The sequence below is a fragment of the Hippocampus comes genome, unplaced genomic scaffold, assembly GCF_001891065.2.
Source record: "Hippocampus comes isolate QL1 unplaced genomic scaffold, H_comes_QL1_v1.1 scaffold44, whole genome shotgun sequence".
In the NCBI taxonomy this organism is placed as follows: Eukaryota; Metazoa; Chordata; class Actinopteri; order Syngnathiformes; family Syngnathidae; genus Hippocampus; species Hippocampus comes.
In genome coordinates this window covers 2,302,886-2,325,998 of record NW_017805546.1, presented here as the reverse complement: position 1 = coordinate 2,325,998, position 23,113 = coordinate 2,302,886, and the positions used below count along the sequence as shown (strand labels likewise).

General features: G+C 45.2%; 3 protein-coding genes and 1 long non-coding RNA gene across 5 annotated transcripts; 2 read left to right on the top strand and 2 right to left on the bottom strand.

Annotated features, from left to right (window-relative positions):
* Positions 1 to 1,176: 1,176 nt before the first annotated feature.
* lrrn1 (leucine rich repeat neuronal 1) lies at positions 1,177 to 7,410 on the top strand. The gene is made up of 2 exons (XM_019879505.1): positions 1,177 to 1,452; positions 4,476 to 7,410. The coding sequence occupies exon 2, from the start codon at positions 4,637 to 4,639 to the stop codon at positions 6,788 to 6,790; it is 2,154 nt and encodes a 717-aa protein (XP_019735064.1). The 5' UTR covers positions 1,177 to 1,452; positions 4,476 to 4,636; the 3' UTR covers positions 6,791 to 7,410.
* LOC109521586 (uncharacterized) lies at positions 7,102 to 18,379 on the bottom strand. The gene is made up of 3 exons (XR_002169394.1): positions 18,280 to 18,379; positions 9,151 to 9,153; positions 7,102 to 7,114 (listed from the first exon to the last, which is right to left on the bottom strand). It is a non-coding gene; the product is annotated as an uncharacterized LOC109521586 (long non-coding RNA).
* On the bottom strand, positions 11,578 to 16,180 carry trnt1 (tRNA nucleotidyl transferase, CCA-adding, 1). 2 transcript variants are annotated; one of them, XM_019879507.1, is made up of 8 exons: positions 16,095 to 16,180; positions 15,768 to 15,897; positions 14,450 to 14,643; positions 13,829 to 13,967; positions 13,624 to 13,750; positions 13,234 to 13,427; positions 12,537 to 12,790; positions 11,578 to 12,190 (listed from the first exon to the last, which is right to left on the bottom strand). In XM_019879507.1, the coding sequence occupies exons 2-8, from the start codon at positions 15,895 to 15,897 to the stop codon at positions 11,945 to 11,947; spliced, it is 1,284 nt and encodes a 427-aa protein (XP_019735066.1). In that variant the 5' UTR covers positions 16,095 to 16,180; the 3' UTR covers positions 11,578 to 11,944. The 2 variants fall into 2 exon arrangements, with proteins under 2 accessions (XP_019735066.1, XP_019735065.1); XM_019879506.1 differs by having other exon boundaries at positions 16,102 to 16,180.
* LOC109521585 (PRA1 family protein 3-like) lies at positions 16,251 to 19,619 on the top strand. Its single transcript, XM_019879509.1, has 3 exons — positions 16,251 to 16,496; positions 18,567 to 18,784; positions 19,055 to 19,619. Exons 1-3 carry the CDS (start codon positions 16,318 to 16,320, stop codon positions 19,228 to 19,230), a joined length of 573 nt encoding a protein of 190 aa, XP_019735068.1. The 5' UTR covers positions 16,251 to 16,317; the 3' UTR covers positions 19,231 to 19,619.
* Positions 19,620 to 23,113: the final 3,494 nt, after the last annotated feature.

Genomic DNA, 23,113 nt, shown 5'->3' with positions numbered 1-23,113 from the left:
TGTGATCTTTGGAGGCAGCTTGGACTGTTTCACGGGGAAAGTGAACCCAGCAAATCAGACTCACATGATCTTTGGTGCACTGACTTTAGTCAAAGAAGATGAAGGCAATTTGGCATTCCAATTTGCGGACTCGCCAGAAAAACTGCGCACGCTGATGATTTGGTCCACTGACGATTAAAAGATTATGCAAAGTCCAAAGGCAAAATGTGTTGAGAATTGGCTCAGCCAAACTGTTTAGTACTTTACTTGACACTTGAATAGGTACACTTGCAGCATAAAGAAATGATACTGTAGTACGCCCTCCCCTGCAAGGATGAAACTTGACTGATGATTTTGCCGTCATCGAATTCTGACACAAAAGGCACTTTTTGCCTCTTCGATGGGGCTGCCAGTGTAACAAATTAACTTTTGGTGTGACTCCCTAACAGACTCTGCCCTACTTAAGATGTCAAGTTGCATCTTTGTGCGAAGCGCGATATACAGGAAATTAAAATTCAACTGCAAATTTCAAAATAAAATAAGATCTCTGACTCCGGCAAAAAAAAAAAAAAACTGATTCTGGTTACATATGGATACACAGCGCAAGAGCTGCATAGTATAAATTGCATTTACGGAGGTAACATTGCTGCTGGGACCAACTAAGAGTACTTGCGTTGCACTGTGTTGCTTAACCGCAGTTTGCTAAAGTGCACGACTACGTTCCCGCGTGTGTCCCGAAATTGACTGGCGCACAGAGTGGCCCCCAGCTCACCTGCGACCAATAAGGAAAACATTTGTGGACGGAGGTCGCCTTTCCGTATTCAGCATTGTTCATACGTCATATAGTAGCGCCGTAACGTGCTGGTCCATAAACAGTGTGTAAAAACATCTCACGTCATCCAAAATGGTTTGGCCACCGCTCTGTTTACAAGAGTCACACGACAATAGGAGCAGCGAGCGGCTGTCCAAGCCCCATCCGAGCCAACCCCACCCTGGCCCACGCACGCAAGCCGCCCGGCGCCTCCTTTGTTCTCCTCCCACCGAGCCTGAGCAGATGGCGAGCTGCTTGGCTTGGCCGCGCTTGACAGACAGTCGCGCTCCGCCAATCGGCTGCCGGGGAATCAGCTGACTGGTGTGGCCAGCGCCAGGTGTTTTGATCATTTGTCCTCCCCCCCGCGCCCCATCCCATCCCATCCCTACCCCCTCTCCCCCTCGTCCATCTGCTGGCGGAGAGCAGTGCTCGCGGGGCGACAATTCTTGCGTGGAGCCCAGCAGCAGGTTGGCCATGCAGCCCCGGGACTGATCGGGAGGGACACACGGCAGCGAGAGAACGGAATTAAACCTTTCGTGATGCTTTTGTCGTGACGAGACAATCACAGGCGTTATTTGGGGGGCTTGTTCCGTGGTGACGTCTTGCCCTTTTTGGAGGAAGGACCGGTGCGGTAAATGTCATTGAATTGGAATGACAAGAAGGTGAGACCACATGGAAAAAACAGCGTTTACCATCACCCACAACGCTCTCTCTCTCGCTCTCTCTTTTTGTTGTATTAAAGTATCAACTAAAAAATGCATTGGTTGTAGTTCTTAATTGCCAACGATCTGTATTTTGCCTTCCATCCTGCAGCGACGCTGAGCTTTTATTTTGGATCCGGACGCACTCAAGGGCACGGCCACCAATTTAACATTCAGACCGTCAACTATTGAGCCCGTCGCTTGCAGAGTCAGACTATTATTCAAAGTGGCAAGTTTGTGGTGAGCCGTATCGGCGGATTTCACCGACTAGGTCGACTCGGCAATGCGTCAAAAACAAAACTTTGATGCCTTTGCGCCACTTGCCGTGCCCGCGGGAACTGCACGCGTGCGGAACGTTCTCCAAATGTGATTTGCATATTAATAGCGAAGAATATTTGTGCAGATGTCTGCTAAGCTCAAGAAGTTGAACTGCGACGAAGGGGGACCTTTCTGTAAAAGATGCTGCTCAGGGAGGGGATAATTGGGTTGGTTGGGGGTCCATTGTGGCTGCAGCTGTTGCACAATTGTTAATGGAGCCACGCTGATGACTTGGCTCCAATTTGCTTTGAGGGACGCTTGGTTTCAATGGGACACGCGAGGCGAGACGGCGATGAGGATTTCGTTTTTGACTCTTGAGAGAGCATCTTGCGAGTCCTCCCTTAAGACTCGCGCTTTCCACTTTATCACCAGGCAAACTTAAAACGCTTTGTCCTCAGTTGTTTTCCTAAACATTTTACGGAGGCCTCACTTTTTTTTTCCCACTGAATGCTTTGGTTTGAGATCCAGTCAAATTCTCTTATTGTGCAATTTGTTAACTTTCACGGGCACTCATTAGTCATATGTGATTTGCAAGCAGGTGTCTGCATCTATCAGCATGTTTTAGGAGACAGCAGACATCGCCCCCCTCCACCTCTCCCTCCTGACCCAAGCAGCATTTAGGTCTCCGTGGTGAGAGAGAGAGAGAGAGAGAGAGAGAGAGAGAGAGAGATCAGTATGGCGGGGATGGGGTCTGGGTTATTGAGCCCAAGCCTCAAACCATTCTTCATCTAAGAAGCGCTAAGGTATTAGCCCCTTTGTCCTCCGTGTGCTCGAGGTCCCAGAGACAACAGATGTAGTTCCAGTCTAGCTCAGATGATCTCCTTTGGCATGACTGCAGTCATTCGAATGGTGAAACAGTCAATACAGTACGCTATCTAGAGATTCTCTCTGTTGTGTGTACATGTGTATGTGTGTGTGTTTGTGTGTGTGTCCATGCATTGCGTGTGTCCGACTCTGTGTGTCCGTGTGTCCGTGCCATCTGGCTCAGGCTGTTTCACCTGTGCTGCTCTTTGGTTCTGGTTAACAAGTGAAAAAAATGGTATGTTGATTTTAATTCATTTGATTTCGTCAACTAGTTGCACCAAATAAAATCATCTGGCGCTGGATACATTTTTAAGTACCGGTAGTCTATTTTAAAATATCATCTGAAGGAGATGATTTTATTTGGTGGAATCGATTGATGAAATAAAAAGAGTCATTCATCACAAGGATTTTATTATTTTTTTGGGGGGGAGGGCACAAAAACAACAATTCCAACAATGGCCCCTTTGTCACAAGAAATATTGTTTCACAGAAAAAAAAAATGTCTACTCTAATTTTCATTGCAATTACACCCCCCACCCTCAAAAAAAAAAAATTAAATTAAAATCTGCCTAATGTAGGTTTCAATTACAGTAAAGTGTTTCTATTTTGCTGGCATCTTCCTACTGCTGTTGCTAGGCAGGTTCCATTCAGAAGAATTAGTCAGCTCTCTTGCCGGAAAGCCTCTTAAGGACGAGCTGCTTAAGATGACCTTCGGCGTAATGGCGCACAGTCCCACTGTGCGGCTGCGTGTGCACACTGGAAAGGTTTCCTTCTCTCGTAAAATACGCCTTGTCGAGGAATGGGATCTCACAAGATCCCGTTGATGCAAACTCCAGGAGGAACCTCATCCCGCTCGTAAGGCATTTGGCAAGGATGACGTTGCTCTTTATCGATTCGGATTTTTGCTTGATGTCCAGCACTTTGTATGCCGCGATGGTTGTTTTGAAAGTGCTCTCTCAATAAAATTGAGTTGGGTTGCGCAAAGTAAGGTTGAAAAAGGCAAACACGGAACACACGGGTTGGGTGTGGAGGCTCTCCAAAGCCGTGGGCACGACGCCATCAAACAACTTTGAGCTTGACCTCCCAAATGTTGCTCCGGATGGACGGAGACTTCCCACAGACACGCTTGCAATTCACTCCAGGAAGGCTTTGCAGAGCGTGAGAAGCTGCTGGTTGCACTTTAGTGTATGGGTGTAATGGCCACGAGGTGTATCCATGCTGGAATTCAAGCAAATGACCTTTGGCCACAATTTTTAAACAATCGTTGGTTTAGAATATTTGATCAAAACAAATGCCATCTGTCTCACTGACCTAGGACCACCCTCCGTGAGCCAAATGTACCAACGGCCCTATTCTTCAACTCCTCAGTCAAGTTTAAGATCGGGAAAAGTTATGCAAGATGTGAACACTTATGTAACAAATCATCCAACAAAAAAAAAACCCATTTGAAATCTTATTACTTTTCTCTCTCTCTCTTTCCATACCGCCCTCAATTCTGTACCGGAGTTGTTGCATTAGCATTTTAGTTGAGCATCTTTTCAGCATGCTTCACACGACTGTCTTAATGATGTTCCAGCGCGGTGGTGATGCTCAGCTCAGAGGTTTAATGATCAAGTCCTTATGGGGCAGCCGGATAGATGAAAGCTCTCCGAGGATTTGGAGCTTGTTTCCAAGTAGTCCACAGCAGCGCTTTGCGCTTGCATCATAATGAGCTGACTTGCAGTCTCAAAACTGTTGATCCTGCAGATAATTTATTGCCTTACAGGACACCGGGGTGGCAAGTGATACAATGGTTTCACTCATGACATGCTTGACTCTTTGACAAATCGTATTTAACGTCTTGCATTTGTCTTTCTTTGCAGGTTATTCTGCTCCATAATCGTCCTATTCGAGACATCACTCGGCTCCCCCTCCCCCCGGCGCGCTCCCTTGACCCTGAGACCTATTCCAGTCCGAATCTGGTGGATGACTGTTAGTCACGGTCTTCAAAAGTCACCTGCCCCTCTTCCTGTCCTCCCATAGCATGGCTAGATGGAGGTTGGGGTGCTTTGGTCCAGGCCAGATCTTTGCTGTGGCGATTGCGGTCTCAACGAGTCTATCCCTTGTCCAAAGTACTGACTGCCCCCAGCTGTGTGTGTGCGAGACCCGACCCTGGTTCACACCGCAGTCGACATACAGATACGCTACCACTGTGGACTGCAATGACCTGCACCTGACACGCATCCCCGGGAACCTCTCGAGTGATACTCAGGTTCTCTTGCTGCAAAGCAACTACATTGCCAGGACCAGCGAGGAGCTGGAGCAGCTGTTCAACCTGACGGAGCTGGACCTATCCCAAAACAACTTCAGTAACATTCGGGACGTCGGCCTCACCAATATGTCACAGCTCACCACGCTTCATTTGGAAGAGAACCAGATCGCAGAAATGCCCGATGACTGTCTGCGGGACCTCAGCAATCTGCAGGAGCTCTACATTAACCACAATCAGATCAGTGCGATTTCGGCCCAAGCTTTCTCTGGACTCCACAGTTTGCTCAGGCTTCACCTTAACTCCAATAAGCTGAAGACCATCAGCAGCCAGTGGTTTGAATCGACGCCCAATCTGGAGATCCTTATGATTGGGGAAAATCCTGTTGGTGGGATTACGGATTTTAACTTCAAACCGCTGGCAAACCTGAGAAGCCTGGTCTTGGCAGGCATGGATTTGACGGATGTCCCCGGGAATGCCTTTGTGGGCCTCGACAACCTCGAAAGTCTCTCTTTCTATGACAACGAGTTGCTGAGAGTTCCTCAAAAAGCCCTTCAAAAACTACCGAACCTCAAGTTCTTGGATCTAAACAAAAATCCAGTGCACAAGATTGAGGAGGGAGATTTCAAGAACATGCTGAGGCTGAAGGAGCTGGGTATAAACAACATGGACGAGATGGTTTCGATTGACCGCTACGCTCTGGATAATCTTCCCGAGCTCACTAAGCTGGAGGCGACAAACAATCACAAGTTGTCTTACGTCAACAGTCGGGCCTTCCGTGACGTGCCAGCCTTGGAGAGTTTAATGCTGAACAACAACGCCCTGAGCGCCCTCGATCAGAGGACCGTGGATTCTCTTCCCAACCTGCGTGAAATCAGCATCCACAGCAACCCCTTCCGTTGCGACTGCCTTATCCAGTGGATGGCCGCCAACGAGACCACCGTTCGCTTCATGGAACCTCTGTCCATGTTTTGCGCCACGCCGACAGAGGTCAGGGGTATGCGTGTGCAGGAAGTTCTGCGGCAGAAGCCAGAAAACCGCTGCTTGCCCACCATTAGCCACGACGCCTTCCCCAGTCAGCTCAACGTAGACGTTGGCGCGAGCATCGACTTGGACTGCAGAGCCGTGTCCCAGCCCGGGCCGGAAATCTATTGGGTGACGCCGACGGGGACCAAGGTCATGGTCGACAGCCAGTCTGAGAAGTACGCACTCGGCAGTGAAGGTACCTTGAGGATTTCCCACATTCAGGTCGAAGATTCTGGCCGGTACACGTGCGTGGCGCAGAACTCCCAAGGAGTTGACACAAGAGTGACGGCCGTACGGGTGAACGGCACGCTGCTGGATGGCGCGCAGCTGATTAAAATGGACGTCAAGCAGACAGATTCCCACTCGATTCTGGTCTCCTGGAAGGTAAACGCCAACGTAATGACCTCCGACCTCAAGTGGTCATCGGCCACCGTGAAAATAGACAACCCGGACATTACCTACACCGTCAAGGTTCCCGTGGACGTTCACGAGTACAACCTGACATATTTACTCCCCGCAACAGAGTACGAGGTTTGCCTCACCGTCTCCAACGTCCACCAACAAACGCAGCGGTCGTGCGTGAACGTCACGACAAAACGGGCGACCTTCGCCGTGGAAGTGTCCGAACAAGCGACCAACGTGGCTCTGGCGGCAGTTATGGGCACCGTGTTTGCCGTGGTCGGCCTGGCCTCCCTTGGCGCATACGTCGCGAAGCGCTGGAAGCGGAAAAACTATCACCATTCGCTGAAAAAGTACATGCAGAAAACCTCGTCCATCCCCTTGAATGAGCTCTACCCGCCTCTGATCAACCTGTGGGAGGCGGATAGTGAAAAAGAGAAGGAAGGTTCCTCCGAGAGCAAACCTAGCCAGGTAGACACAACACGAAGCTACTACATGTGGTGAGAGTGAGCGAGGAACGAGCCTTAGAGAAGCGTATAACGTATATGTGCACGTAAGAAGGAAACGAGTGTATCTTTCTTTGTCTTGGTGAATAAAGGAGACACTTTGTTTGATTTGTAGTACACGTTTTGAGAACACGGCATGAGTAATTGTCACAGAATCCGTCGATGTGCTCAATCCACACCTTTCAACTTGTTTCTCGAGCGGGAGTGGAAAGACGCCGTCATGTTAATCCGCTTCGCTCTTGATTGTTGTGCACCGAAATGTATCGATGAACTCCAATGTAAGCTGACCAAGTACATTTCGACTTGATCTGCTGTCGATTGGCTCACGTTAGCTCTTTCGATGTGATGATGTATCAACGATTTCATGGACTTTTTCTACAAGCGATCATCGCCTTTGATTTCGACTTTGTTTTGCGGCGCGACTCCCGTAAAACCAGCAATAGAAACGTGAATGTTATGAACTAGGTGAAGCAGCGTAAGGCTTTCTACATTTCTTGAATACTTTTTATCTTGCTAGAAGATGTCTACGATCACTTGTTTATTGTTGTTTACACGCGACATGTTGACTGAAAAACAAACGAAATAAAATTTTCCTTCATCTTATTTTTCCAACCGTGATTTCAAGGTTTTATTAATTCCACGCGCACCCCGCTGTCAACTCGTTTCAGGCGTGCACCGGTAATCCAAGCATATTTATTGTGTTCTCTGCGGGGCGACGCATGGGGCTTCAAATGCTGCAAATATCACAGACATATCGTTTGCAGAGTATCAAAGTTGTATATGAGTTGACATTTTTAAGGAGGGAACGTCACGATCCACCATCAACTCCAAAAGACACAGTCCGTCATCGCCGTCATCATGCACATTAGACAAGCCCCTTAGCTGTACTTTTTTTTTTTTTTTTTTAATCTAAACCCGACTTTAAACCTATTTTTATTTTTTGGGATTTTCAACACAGCTCTTATTTTTCTTATTAGCTTGCATCGTTTTGAACGGTCTTACTGTTTTATTCTTCTTGAAATCATTTTTAGGTTCAATTGTGGTTTTGTTTTATGTTCGATTTGTATTTCTTTCCAACGCTTTGCTTCAGCCGCGTTTGTTTTTAAAAGTGTTGGATCAATCACATTTGACTCGAGTGTATGATGGCAGTCATGGCCACCGAAGCCACGTCAGCACACGTCGCCCCAACAGTTGACGTGCAAGTCTCCCCACCGAAATGGACTGATGATGCCAAGTCGATATAAAATCTCTTTCATGGCTTCACCGATTTGCGGCACACAACAGACCGTCGAGCTCATCGCTATGGAGATGCGGTGGGCATGGACCCCATCAATCAAAGGGAGTAAAAGTGGAACAGAGTGGCATTAGTGATGCCGAATTAGGCGATCGCAATGGCGGCTGCTCTCCGGTGTGGACAGAGCAGGATCACGTCTTATTTATTTTGGAGGAGATTTCTCTCAAGGCTTACACGTAAATGTTGCAATTCCAAATCGGAGGCCTGTATTTACTGAAGAGGACAAATGTGAACGAGCACGCAGCTTTGACCATATCAGACGCGTTTGCCCCGAACGGCACCCAGCAGGATGCCGTCTCTGAGCGCCTCCCAGGCAGAGGAAGCAACATCCGGGAGGCTTCTCTGCACGGATGATTAATTCTGAAGGCACCGCTTGTCAGCAAGACCTTTAGTCTTGCTGATAGAAGCAACGTGTGCCGTCGGGCCTTTGAAATTCAAATGATATCTTTCACTTTTAGGGCTCGCTGACGTCTTTGAACGTTCTCCATAAAAGCAAGGCAGCGGAGATGCGACCGGCGACATGCGCTCAACGAGAACAAAAAGACACGCTGCCGTTTCCCAGCCAAAATAGATGACAGCGCTCAGCCCAAAAGATGCCAACACGTCATCATCGAGCTATTTGGCAAAATAGCATTTGACATTTTTGTTACTGAAATAGATGAGCAGGACTATTTTTGCTCCGATATCTGTCATGTCCAAGACCTTCTTTCTTGCAGACACGCATTTTTTATTTTTGAAGTGACATATGAGAGTAACAATGTCTCGTTAAAATATTAATAGCTCAGAGACAAGCCTTGTAAGTGGCGGCTGTGTTCTTAAAATGTGTCTTATGGATCAGCGGCACTCGACCGCTCAACTGAATCAAATTGAAATTTTTAAAAATTAAGTAGTGACAATGAAAAAACAACTTTGATTCACAAAAGGTTTATCTCCATTGATCCTCGTTCTGCAATGTCTTTACGGAAAAAAAAAAAAAATCTAAATCCGGATTTTATTCAAACTGGGAAATGACCTCGTGTGAGTTCAGAAGTAGAGAATGATGACCTCACTGCTTTTCACCCCACAGCCTTGTGGAATATATTATTCCTCCATTTGCATTTAAATTACTTTAGGCTTCAGCATTTTCCATGAAACAAAATTCATGATATACAGCATGCCTTACCATTCCCAATAAATCAAACAATAAACATGATTTTGAAAACTCATTTCTGACATCTCCTAAATCAAGTTGATTTCATGGGCTGTCTGCATTAATTTTTGTGCAACTGTGTCAACTGTACTGTCAAAGCGGAACAGGATTGATTTTCACCTGGCTCTGTGGACTATTAGTCTGTGCTCCGTGGATAATTACCGCATGAATATGGCAGACCAATGATTCCCAACGATGGATCGGCTTGCTCTGACAAGTGCAGCGTTTAAATCCACGGGTTTATTTCAGATCCATTGTGGAGGTGAATACAGGCAAAATCCTAAGAAATGTCCCATGACACGTGGAAGCCAAAGAAATATGCAATGGTGAATGAAGGTCAACAGGAAACTCGGCATATTCCAGAAGAAAACAATATCCTTTTCAATTATTCAGTATGGGAAAAAAATTGACAGCAAATGCAGTTGGCGATCAATTATTTACGTTGCTATTTACGTTGCTATTTGTGCTGCGTGCCGGAGTTGGCGAGATGGAACATTTTCATTGTAACATTGTTTCCCTTTGTTCACTCGGCGTGAACAAGCAAAACTTGTTTTGACTCTGCACAAATGAGTGAGATCCAATACAAGAATTGTATTTAAAATTTTGTGTGTGTGTATACACGCGCAGGAGTCCTCTTGTCAAGTGCATGGTTGCCTTCTTATTGATTTGGCTATGCTCTGAAAATGTGAACTAAGAGTGAAAATTATTTAGCGGGGGTGATCCTCACCACACAAGAGGGGTTGTCAGATTGGAGACAAAGCGATCAGCATTCTTCATGGCCATCATCGTGATGACGACATCACATAGAGAAGCTGCCGTTTTAAGTTAGCTCTGCTCACTGCACATCACTTTTTATCAACAAATGAAGCAGAAGTATAATTTCAGGGGAGAAATATACATGAGAAAGGTGTTGTGAGGATGTGCCACAATGTCCATTATTGGTCTATCTGTCCATATTCTTGAGCTTGCATGATCGGACTCCGGTCATCCACAGTGAGAAAAATGGTGCGTTGAATTTACTCCTTTTTGTTTTGTCAATCAGATGGACACAAAGCAATGGTCAGGATTTAGATTATTTTTTGGAGTAGATGTATAGTCTGCTTAAAAATATATATCTGGAGACAGATTTTATTTTGTGCAACCACTTGAAAAAAATTAAAATAGAGTAAACTCAACACACCACCCCCCCACACTCCCACCTTCAGTGCGGCCCGCTGCCCCGCCATCAACTTTAAACACTTTGGCCATACTGTTTACATCAGGGTTGTCAAACTCATTTTTGTCGCGGGGCTGATTTTAGTTACAGTTTCCCTTGTAGGGCCGTTATGACTGAAACCATATGAAAAAGTCAAGAATAACGGTTCATTCCCCTATCGTTTAAGTTACTGTAATGAGCGGTTTGGTAACAAGAAAATAATTTTGAAATTTTGGTTGAGATTTTAGCAAGCATCATGAACGTTGACATCTTTGATTTGCTTTCGCGGGCCACAGAAAATTATGTGGCGGGCCAGATCTGGCCCCCGGGCCTTGAGTTTGACACAGTGCTAAACATGGATCGTGAAGAGTGGGCCCAAGCGCGACGGCTGGCAAGTGGCATCGAGAGAACAAAAATTGCAACGAGAGTGAAACTTGAGAACTCGATCAGACAACACTGACACCTTGTGGCTACTTCTGTGAAGCACACCTTTTGTCATGGCAGCGTGGATCTCAGTGTACCACAAGAGCAAGCTATCGCAGTCGTTGCAGACAATATAACAACGCTTTAAATGTCGGCACAGTTAAGTCAAAGTGTTTCGTAGTTAAAGCAGAGTTGTGCAGTCATGCCTGCAAGACCTTCTCTGCTGGCCTAAACTAGAAGAGAAGAACAACCCCGAATGCCATTGTATGACTGAGAAGCACGATGAGCAATAACTGCTTTTCTTTTTTTAATATTACTCAACCAATCAGATTTCAGATCCACCCGATCTGGCTCCCAATCTCTGTCGAGCCACTCACAGAAAAGTGTGAATTGTTTTGGTGAAATAACTATTTTGCAAAATGATAAGAATAAGATGTCTCACTGCAGAGTCCTGACTTACTTTACTTGAGGGTTTCGGGACTAAATCGGTAAAGAGGCTGCTCATTTTGGACAAATCTTACAACGTTACACGTTTAAATAAAGACATAAAATGCAGCGGTGAAACAAAAATATTTCCATCACTTGATAGAACATACTCTTTATAAATGCCAGACAACATCCAGCACAATTAAATACTGGCTTGTGTTGAATGTAAAGCCTATACTGGAAAATTTGCTCGGCCTGAAAAAAAAAATCTTGACAATGATGCTCGAACATTGAAAATAACCCGTGCTTACCACTTATTCCACAAATTGGAGGAAAAGGAGAAATATGCAAATTAAATGCCACAGCACTAACATACTCCCCGCACTATAATGTCGATGGCCGCATTCTCCTCCATTTTAAGCAGATGTAAAAAGCTGCTCTGTGGTGTCATTTCGAATGAAAGTGAATTCATCAGTGGGGGTGCTTGTCTCTGGTCATGTTGACTATATGCGTGAGTCCACTCAATATATAAGCACTGCAAGCAGTGCCAACGTGGGGACTTGATTTGCCAGAGTCCAAACTGGTCACGGACACGCACCTCGATTCGGAGACGTGCATCGGCACCTCAGGACTGCACGTAACTGAGAAGCTCTTCTTTGTCCATCTGATAATGACTTTTCTTCCAGATGTTGCGCAGCTTCTGTAAAGTAGCCCCGATCTCCTTGCCCGTGGTGATGCCCATTTTCCGGAGATCGTGTCCGCTGATGGGGAAGCGAGGGACAGTCCACTGGCCAAGTTCGGCCAGCAGCGCGTGCTCACCCTGATACTTGAGCAGCTCGCTCACTTTCATGCGAGTATCCAGTTCGCGACTCTGTCAAGACAGTGGCAGGATTCCGTCAGTGAAATGCACTCAATGCGGGGATATACGAGACAGAATGAGATTTCAGCCGCGTGAAGGATGCGCCTTTCCACCACAATCAAAAGCAGGACACCCGAAAAATCACACTTTGTTACTTGTACAGACTGTGCTTTAATTACAGCGCTAGCTGAAGCTTTTTTGAAGAAGGAGTCAAAGTAAAACGTGTACGGCTGAATAGTGGCAAAATTGAGCAATACTATATGACACAGGCGCACAGCCATTTGACACTGAGTCAGGAGCACGTCGCCAAGTCTTTTCGTTTCTTTGTGCCACAACAGATAAAGACGATAAAACTTACATCTAAGATGAAGTCGGTGAAGGTTTTGAGCCCGTCTTGCTGGTCGCCGTTCTTGCAGAGATCTTGTCTGTATTTGACCAGAAAGAGAGCAAGGGTCTTCTCTTCCTTGGACACCTTCAGTCGCAGGTCCATCCTCTCTATCTCCTCTGAGCGACGGCAGAGAGCCGCTAAGATGGTCATCGCTTTGGGAGAGTGACCTTTGACGTTCTGCCACACGCGCTTCATCTCATCCACGTTGCCCTCAGAGGGTAAACCTGAGGATGCACAGGGAGCAGACCGCCGTTGCTTTTGTTTGACTTGAAGAACTCGCCCATCCGTTATCGTACAGTGAACCTCCACCATGCGCGATGGGGTTTGGGAACGAGCCCCGACGCAAAACTCAAAAAAGAGCAAGGGCATAAACCGCTATGGCATAGCGGCTATGCCATCTGACCTTTTCATTGAAAATGCGTTTATACGTTGCCCTAAACAAATTTGATTGCACCTGGAGGTGATTTCGAAAAAATGCCGGAGAGCGCGCAAATGGCAAAGACTCTCTGTGACGTCCACTAAGAAGCCAGACATCGACAAATAAAGATGTTCTCTGCAAGTCTGGATGGATTACCCCAAAAAAATAAGTGCAGTGTGAACGGGTCTTCGTGACCAAGAACCAGAAATGACAGAATCACCCAAGCGACAGGTCAACAGTATGTCTCACCAATGTAACGGGCCAACCCCAAGCTGTACATCATCTCCAGCAGTTGAGCGGCATGGTGGCCGATGACAATCTTTTTCAGCTCCACCCAAATGCGTTCCCCTGAAATGGCTGCCAGCCCACTGCTGTTGGCTCGAATAGCCTCCAGCGTCTGAAGCTCGTGCTCATCGGGCTTCGGAGCCACCTTGCCATAGAATCTGTTGACAACACAGAGAAGTCAAAATAACTTCAGTCCCCCCCACGCCCCCTCATTGTTTTACATATCAGGAGTTTGCGCAACCTGTCTCCTCTTCTTAGTTTCAATCACCTGTCATTGTTTTACATATCACGAGTTTGCGCAACCAGTCTCCTCTCCTTTGTTTCAATCACCTGATTCACAGGGAACCAGCGCACCTGAAATAACGCAGTATTCTTAAGTAGTCCTCTTGGATTCTTTGTTCTGCACTGCCAACAAACCGGACCTTTCGGTTCTGGAGGTCCTCGTATCCTTTGAAATAGTCGTACAACGTGCCATCTAGACCTACAAAGGGAACACAAGTCAACAAAACCAAGACAGTAATGTGGAACTGACATTCAAAAGTATGAAGACGACAACAACCTAAAAACATGGAGTTGATTGTAAGGTCTCTTCTCTCAGCATCTTTCTGCCAGTCGGTGGTGAACTCCACTTCAGCGTGGCGGCCGTCTGTCTGCACATCCACCCGCAGTGTAGTCACTTCAAAATTCTCATTGTGAAGCTAGACAAGATCCACAAACGAACATGTTGTCGTGAGAACATGAAGTCCACTGAAGGCATACCAAGTGTTGCAGACGATTCATTTGGGGGGGGGGGGGCGTCCTAAATCAGCAATTAAAAATGATGAAAGGACACACTAACATGAACGACATTTGAATTTGGTAAATGAGTATTCCTGACCCAAAATGATTCTTGTTCCTTTTATTGTTCCAGTAAATCAAAATGTATCATTGATTGAAACGCTCTAAAGGAGTTACCAGTCCCCTTCGCAATGAGGAATGACCAAGATTTCGAGCCAGGAGCCTTCACTCCTTCAAGGCAAATTAAATTTACACTGCTCTCTGTTTGTGTTGCAGACGACACACGTGAAAGCATGAAAGGGGAGATTTCAGAAGGAGGTGCATAGACCAACTACTGCTCCTCCCACCTCCAGTTTTGTCAGGCTATGAATAATTTCATCGATGAATAGATGCTAAGGCTTACTCTTGCGGTAATTGTCCCATGCTTCTCTCCTTTATTGTTGATCATTCTGATGCCCGCAGCTTGGAACATCCGCTTCATCTCGTCAGGTGTAGCGGTGGTGGCAAAATCCACATCTTCAGGCTGCTTTCCAGATAAGAGGTCCCGTACAGCACCGCCGGCTATCCTCAACTCATATTGGTTCTTTTTAAATGTTTCTGACAAGGTCAAACACAGAAAATTGAGAATGATGTACAGTACTTGTAGGCAACCCCATCCATGTATTTTTTTGTTATATTGCTTGTAAGAGTAAAGAGCAAGCATCTGCGGATCCCAGCTGACTGCGGGCGAGAGGTGGAGCACACTGAAATAGTCAGCAGTTCACCTCACAGCATATACAGACAATCATTCACATCATGGACGAGTGTTTTATTAGAGATCAACATAAGAAGACTGATGATGTACATTGAGTTATTTTATTCGACTATAACGTGCTATTTCTACGTTTTGAAGGTGAATGGAGGAATTGTGAATAAAGGTTAATCGGCAATTCATGATGTAGCATGGAAATAACGATTGGAATAGGCAGACGAGGGCGCATGATCTGAAGGTTTCATGGGAATATTGCTAGAGTTAAACAAGTTTCATGATCTTATGTGATGAAAATCACGTCTTGGGTCACGGCTTTTGTTTCACTGAAAAAAAAAAGGACGGTAATTGCCCCTCATTTACGAAATTCAAGAATTAATCCTAGCCTCCGTTTTTACTTTTAGCCTAAGGAAGTGATCTTGGAGCCGTTTGGAAGCCCATTTCATGTTTTTTTCCCCCCACGGTAAAGAATTTATTTTAGCATGCAAACACTTCGAAAATGACAAAAGAGCCAAAGGTCCAATGATCTTATGTGATGAAAATCACGTCTTGGGTCACAGCTTTTGTTTTACTGAAAAAAAAGAAAGGACGGTAACTGCCCCTCATTTACGAAATTCAAGAATTAATCCTAGCCTCCGTTTTTACTTTTAGCCTAAGGAAGTGATCTTGGAGCCGTTTGGAAGCCCATTTCATGTTTTTTTCCCCCCACGGTAAAGAATTTATTTTAGCATGCAAACACTTCGAAAATGACAAAAGAGCCAAAGGTCCATGTCCTCACTGCGTCTCACCTGCCAGTTCCTCATTTACGAAATTCAAGAATTAATCCTAGCCTCCGTTTTTACTAAGGAAGTGATCTTGGAGCCGTTTGGTAGCCCATTTCATGCTTTTTTTTCTCGCCCGGGGTAAATGATTTATTTTAGCATGCAACCAATTAGAAGATGACAAACGAGCCAAATGTCTCACTGCGTCTCACCTGCCAGTTCGTTCAGTCCATCGGTGAACAAAACCTGAAACTCGCTGCTCTTTAGTTGCATGGTGAAAAGACTCCTCCAATACCAGCGCGTCTTACCCGTCACACTAGATCTGAATATTGTGCTCCACATCTGTGGGAAGAAAATTACGGAGCGTGTTTGATCGATCTGCTTGTATCGGGCTACTGGAAGTAGCAGAAGTGACAGCACGTTGGGAGTGACATGCTGGCGAGCGGCTTTCGGGAGCCGCCCGCACAAAACACACGATTGTCCATCAAAACTCTCAAGAAACATAAATCGTCGATATGTGTGTGCATATTGGAGCAAACCTGTCACCTGAATAGAGCACTTAAAGTCCCTCGCGGTTCGTACTTGGCATCACATTTCGGGAATGAAATTAACAGGAAGTTTGGTTGCATCACGTGATCACTGACCAATAGGAGGGGTTACGTAAAGGACACGCAAGCGCGATAATCTCGCGAGAAAAGACCATAAGCGTTTTACGCGAGTTTCCGTTGTCCTGTTGTCAGATTAGTAGTGTTGAAGAGAAAAATGGCAAAAGTCGAATTGACGCCGCTAAGATCATGGGACGATTTCTTTCCCGGGTGGGACAGGTTCGCCAAACCGGACATGAAAGATATGGCGAAATGGAATAACAGAGTTGTTAGCAACTTGCTCTACTATCAAACTAATTATCTGGCCATGTCTGTCATTGTTTTCCTTATTGTCGGGTAAGTAACGTTCCATCTGCTGGATCGTAGAATCAATCGATTGTCTCACTAATGCGTCTATGTTTATCAAATTGTGTAACCCTCAACAAGGAACGTTAAATGTCATGCCAACTTTTTTTTGTGTTTGTTTTGTGATGACAGCTACATCCATCTATTTTCTTAACTGGCGTCACTTCCTTGACGATTGAGCTGGGCTGGCTCCACGCCATTCCATCGGATTTAGAAAAAAAAATCATGCTCAGATTGACACCAATACATTTTTTTTTGGGGGGGGGTTCCTTTTCAGGGATTACTTGCAGAAGGTTGATAATAGGAAATATAATAATAATAATAAGAAGAAGAAAAGAAACAACAACATTGAACATCATTAGATTTATATCTCTCAGATGCCATGACACAAGCTGTGGTCATTATTATAAATAAATCTTTTATTTCATCCACATAGCAGCAACTCAACATTATTTATGGAGCACTTTAAAAACAACCATATCTGCACACAATATGCCCACCTAAGGACAATTAAGAAGAGTCCTCAATGAATATAACATGCATGCGTTTGGATTGTGAGTGGAAGCCAAAGCATCTCCAAAAAACCCAACAGAAGCACAGGAATTCAAACCTGGACCTCTTGACTATGAGGCAGACATGATGGCCACTTTTTGCACCATGCTACATTAAAGTACCATAACGTACATAATTTCTAACTTTTCCTAATTTTCTTGAAATCTAATATCTGAGCACCACGTTGCACAGATTGTTTGGAATATAATTGGATTTTGTAGGCGTGCCTGATATTGTGTTCGGGGGAAGATATGTACGGGACATAAAGTCATCCTCATGCCACCTTGGCTGAAATCCACGCTAGTGAGGCAAAAAGCTCAATATAGCAATGGTCTGTCATGCTGCTTATCGAGACTGTGGTGACAGTGCTCGTGAAGTCATTTATTTAGTCAGCTGTTCATGTAGAAAAAAAAATCATGCTCAGATTGACACCAATACTTTTTTTTGGGGGGGGGGGGTGAGTCCCTTTTCAGGGATTACTTGCAGAAGGTTGCTAATAGGAAATATAATAATAAGAAGAAGAAAAGAAACAACAACATTGAACATCATTAGATTTATATCTCTCAGATGCCATGACACAAGCTGTGGTCATTATTATAAATAAATCTTTTATTTCATCCACATAGCAGCAACTCAACATTATTTATGGAGCACTTTAAGAACAACCATATCTGCACACAATATGCCCACCTAAGGACAATTAAGAAGAGTCCTCAATGAATATAACATGCATGCGTTTGGATTGTGAGTGGAAGCCAAAGCATCTCCAAAAAACCCAACAGAAGCACAGGAATTCAAACCTGGACCTCTTGACTATGAGGCAGACATGATGGCCACTTTTTGCACCATGCTACATTAAAGTACCATAATGTACATAATTTGTCACTTTTCATAATTTTCTTGAAATCTAATATATCTATGCACCGTCTTGCACAGATTGTTTGGAATATAATTGGATTTTGTAGGCGTGCCTGATATTGTGTTCGGGGGAAGATATGTACGGGACATAAAGTCATCCTCATGCCACCTTGGCTGAAATCCCCGCTGGTGAGGCAAAAAGTCGGGCTCAATATAGCAATGGTCTGTCAGGCTCCTTATCGAGGCTGTGGTGACAGTGCTCGTGAAGTTATTTATCTAGTCAGCGGTTCATGTAACTAACCATGTAGTAGAGCTATGAATGACAGACACGGGACGTTTATTCAGACACCACCGCATCGAGGACAAAGAGCCCATCATTGGATATTCGGTCAGTGAGTCAACAGTTGCCGTCTTTACTTGTGAACAGCATGTTTAAACTTTGACACAGTGACCTTTAAACTGTAATCTTCTTCAAACCTTTTTGCAATTTTAGCAGAAGATCAAACATTCCCACGGGCAGTGTATCGTCTGTAGGTTTGTTGTTGTAATGACTCACCCTCACCACTTGGCTGTGCTCGCAACCAAATTCAAATCCGCTCGTCAACCAACAGAACTGAGCAGCAGTGTCCTTCCTGTCCGTGTGTCCCGCAGTTTGCTGAACCCTCTGGGAATGTTCACCGCCATGGCAGTGGTCTCGGGAGTCTTTCTGGGCTCGGTGTGGGCGGCAGATAACAGAAGCGCCATCAGGAACTTCAAAAGGCACAAGCCCACAGCTTTTGTCATTGCTGTCATGGTGGCCAGCTACGTGTTAATATCCATTCTGGGGAGCGTCATGGTGTTCATGATAGCAATCACTTTACCGCTCACCTGTAAGTTACAGACAGTCATTTTTTTAAGATAAGTGTTTCCCAACCTTTATTGAGGCAAGGCACAATTGGAAATAAGGGAGAAAATCCCACTACACACCACCAAATGAAAATTAAAACTTTTATTATGATTATGTAGAATTTCAAAATTTGTCATGTCACAGCGGTTGGGAATCACCGCGTTAGCTGTATCGATGGCGAAAGGAAGATAATTCATGGGATTGGAGAAAAACACATAAAAGGCTATGAATGCATTCTTTTTTTTTTTTTTAGTGATACTGGCCCATTCTTCTTTTCGCCTCCGCAACATGAAGAATAAACTGGAGAATAAAATTGAGTGTGCCGGCCTCAAAAGGTCTCCAATGGGCATCTTCCTGGAGTCGCTTGGTCAGCAAGAGGAGAATTTTCAAAAGATCCAAAACTTCCTGGAGGCCAAAATTAAGGAGTGACTGGACTGAGAAAGGGCAACACGTGTTCATCTGTTGGCCAAAGATCCTGACTCGCATGTGTCTATCCCAACCGGCCTCAATGAGCTCCCTTGTATTGTGAAGAAAATCAAACAGTGCGCTAACCCCACGGGGTATTCCACTCCTACTAGACGACTCCCTAAATCTCAAATCTGTCTTGTATTATTCACTCACGGACGTCAACCTTGGCAGCTTTCCCTCAAGTCAAACTTTATTCCAAGGCACAGAAAATGCACACGGGACACAAGCCCTTGCCAAGAGACACCAAAGACGGTATTTGTAACCCCACTTTCAGTTTACCTTAGTACTCATGTGAATAGAGAGTAGCCAAGCTCGCATTCTTTGCAATAAAAAGAGAGAGTATCTTCTTTTGTTTGGAGCCATGATGAATAGAATCCACGAGTCACATGACTGCGCCAATGTTTCAAAGTGAAGACTTCAAACGGTTCTGAGGTGTGAAGCCAAATCCATCAGTGTTCCTGCTGTACTCTTGACTCTTTCATCTTGACGGGGTCCTCCGGGTGACTGATTAGCTTGGTTGACGTTAATCGATGGGCTGCTCCACGTTACAGCACAGAGCAGTGATCGGAGTGGGAATTCTTATAATCCATCTCAAAGCGTCAGCGCAGCAAGCGCCGCATGCTTTGTGTTATCAATTCATAGCTGTCAAGTCTTTATTTCTAATGGACCTACAGTACGCAAAAAATAGGATATTCTACGACAACCGATTTGGGAAAAACAAATAGTCGACATAAGTAATCAAGTGTGTTCCAGGGGTCATTATTGAGTGTTCCAAACGACAACTACGCAGCTATCGTGTGGTCGTGTTTGTGCAAAAAGACGTGAACACTTATTCAAAACACCTTACCTCGGATGAGGATTGATTTTGGCCAAAAGTGAACATGGTGAATTTTGAGTTGAGAGATACACCAACAAATGGATGCTAGTTGAACGGATCTGTCTAGCTTAGCGGTGGCGCTAACAGCAACCACCCGCCGCTGTAGTTCTTCAGTATGTTGTCTTCCATAGTGCAATTTGTGAAGCGCTGCCGGCAAAGAGCTCAAGTCAAATTGTGTCTCAGACAGCACACTGGAGGCTCTTGTTCTCTTGACAGCTGCTCACGTTCCTCACGGCACGTGTGCACGCCCGACAGGTGTCTTCCACGCAACGTTGGCGAGAGCTTATTGTACCGCACGATGAAACTCTCGCTTTCAAACAAACCGTCAACAGATGCTCCAGACCCTCAACGGGGTACGCCGTAAAGGAAATGGACGCGTGTTGAGTTCCAGCTTTGAACCAGTTGAAATCATCTTCGGACATATTTTGCTCGTACCACCTGGAGATTAATAATAGATGCGGGGAAGCACACAAGAAGGCCTTGTTTATGTCGCACAGTATCGGCTGGAACAGCCCGGCAGTGCCTGCCTGCAGCTGGTCTGAATCGGCGGACGCCCAGAGACAGCTGGACGTCAAACACTACCCCTGTCACTGCTTAGGGTTGAAGCCAGGGAGCTCCACCAAGAAGCGTGACACTCGGGGACACGACGAGCAAGTCAAAGCTGCTGAACTGCGTCGACCAATTCACACTTGTTGCCACACGAAACGTGATTGGGAGTGAAATGGGGCGAAAGGTTAACACGAGAACGGGGGGAGGGGACTATGTGTGTGCATAGCAAATTGCTGCCTAGACTAGAGAGGCTTTGGTTCAATCAGCATTCACTTGTCATTCACTAGCCCTTTTCCCCCCCCCCCCCCCCAAAAAAAAACAAAACTTGGTGCTCTTTCGGAGCCAAAGCCGGTCTTGTGCTTCGTTGGTGCTGAACAAGTTCTTACGAAGAACATCCTACGAAGTCGGAGCTACGTCAAGACGTCATCGTAAAACGTCCGACGTCGCTGCTTACGCGATGTTTACCCAAGAGCACGAATAATAAGAGGAATAAAAACAATCATCATGCGGTGTTAGCATCTGCTGGGCAATTTGGCATAGCATCGATTATACTTTTATGTAGTATATAACATTCAGGGACATGCAATCAGTAAACGCTTATCTTTTTTGAATCCTTGTGGACGGCTTTCAAGTACCAGAGCTAGAGCCAATTCCGGTGGTGGAAAAAGAAAAAAGAAAAAAAAACTGGTGCTAACCTGGGCACTGGCCCGGAACCAGCACCAGGACAAGAGCGGTGTGGAAAAGGGCCATTTGAGGACAGGAGACGTGGGTCATGGCCAAATGGGTGTGGTGAGTTTCAAAGACTGGTTTGGTGGGTTCAGGGCTGAAGAGCACAAGAAACCAGCATGGCAAGACAGTTGTTTGAAAAGGAGAAAAAACAAACAAACAAACAAAACACAGCTTTTGGACTGCAACAGAAAAGGAAACGCTTTTCTACATTGTTATGGGTTGTTCATTCACTATGGCAGGATTGCAATCATTGAAGCATTAACCTCGGGGTTTGTCAGAGACTAATTTCCTTTCTTCACAGGTTCTCAGGGTTAAACAAATATAAAGTGGTTCAAGCACCTCTTTTTGCTTGTGGCAGCACTAATTGTACAGATTGCAAGACTATTTCATTAACTGAACAGACATTCACTTAGCTAATTTAATGGCTTTACATTTAATCCTGCGTTCCTGCTCCCTTTGACGAGATTGGTTTTTCAGGTCCCGTTGTGTCCTATCAACCAAATAATCAATTCTGATTTGTTTTATTCAAACAAGTGAAATGATACAAAATCCTAAGAACCAGCTTAACAAAAGCTTTTGCTGTATATATTACATGCTTTTTTTCAAAATTCACAAGATGCTCTACAAACAACCAGTGTATTAACAGTTAAAAAAAAAAAAAAACAGGAGCACCGGTCCATGAGTTCCAGCATGGATGTAGTCAAAGAGCCTTTCTTTTTTTTCTATTTTTTCTGAGTTTCTTCTCTTCAAAGTCCAATATTTGTGTAGTAGCGTGGCAGTAATCTTTGTTAAGATTCTCAGGAGTAATACTGGTGTTAGACAAAAACACAAATATGTGACTCGGTTGTGCTTTGCAGTAAAGTAAGATCGTATACTTCACAAAAGGTCGCAGTGAGTGAATAAAAATGAACATAGAAAGTAGCGTTGGTGCTTAAAAGTATTCGGAAATAAAAGTACATTTATGTCGTTGCTGCAAAGTGTTCCAGGAAAGCCATCTTTGTCCGGTTCACTCTTAACGCGCTCCTTCATTTTTTTTTTTTGATCGGGTTCTATCAGTCCTTGTCTGGTCCTTCATGGTTATCTTCACACGTGTCGGCAAGCAGCAGGAGAAGATGCGCTCAAATTTGTTCACTGAGGCTCAGTGCGGCCTTCCGAGACACAAGGCGGCTAAGTTTCAATCTTTGCAGAGCAAAACTGCATACTTAAACGTCTGCGGTCTGCAGCAGCTCCGAGTATAGTTACAGTGCTCAAGCGAGCGAGCACAAAGTCTGCTTGGCTTGTGTGTGTGTGTGTGTGTGTGTGTGTGTGTGTGTGTGTGTGTAAATTCCTTCATTCTTTGGCTCGCCTTGCTCAGAAAAACAGGTAAGTGCAGTCGAAGGCACAGGGACAGCTTTGTCATGCAAAAAAGGATGGAATGACAGGCAGCTAAACTATCGTTCCTGGTTCGGAGTCTTCGTGCCAGTGTATGCCATCTTGTGGGTCCACGCTTGTTGGCGTTTGGTTGCGCATCTCCGTCTGGTTGACGTCCATGGGGGATCTGAAATCAGAAGAAAATAGAACAACACGATCAGTGCGGATCAGCTCTTGGTGTGACCGAGGAGCCTCGTTCACACGTGCGCAGCAGACGGCAACGTTTCTTGTCATCTCACGGTCACACTCAACCACCCCCCCCTCCCCCCAACCTATCTT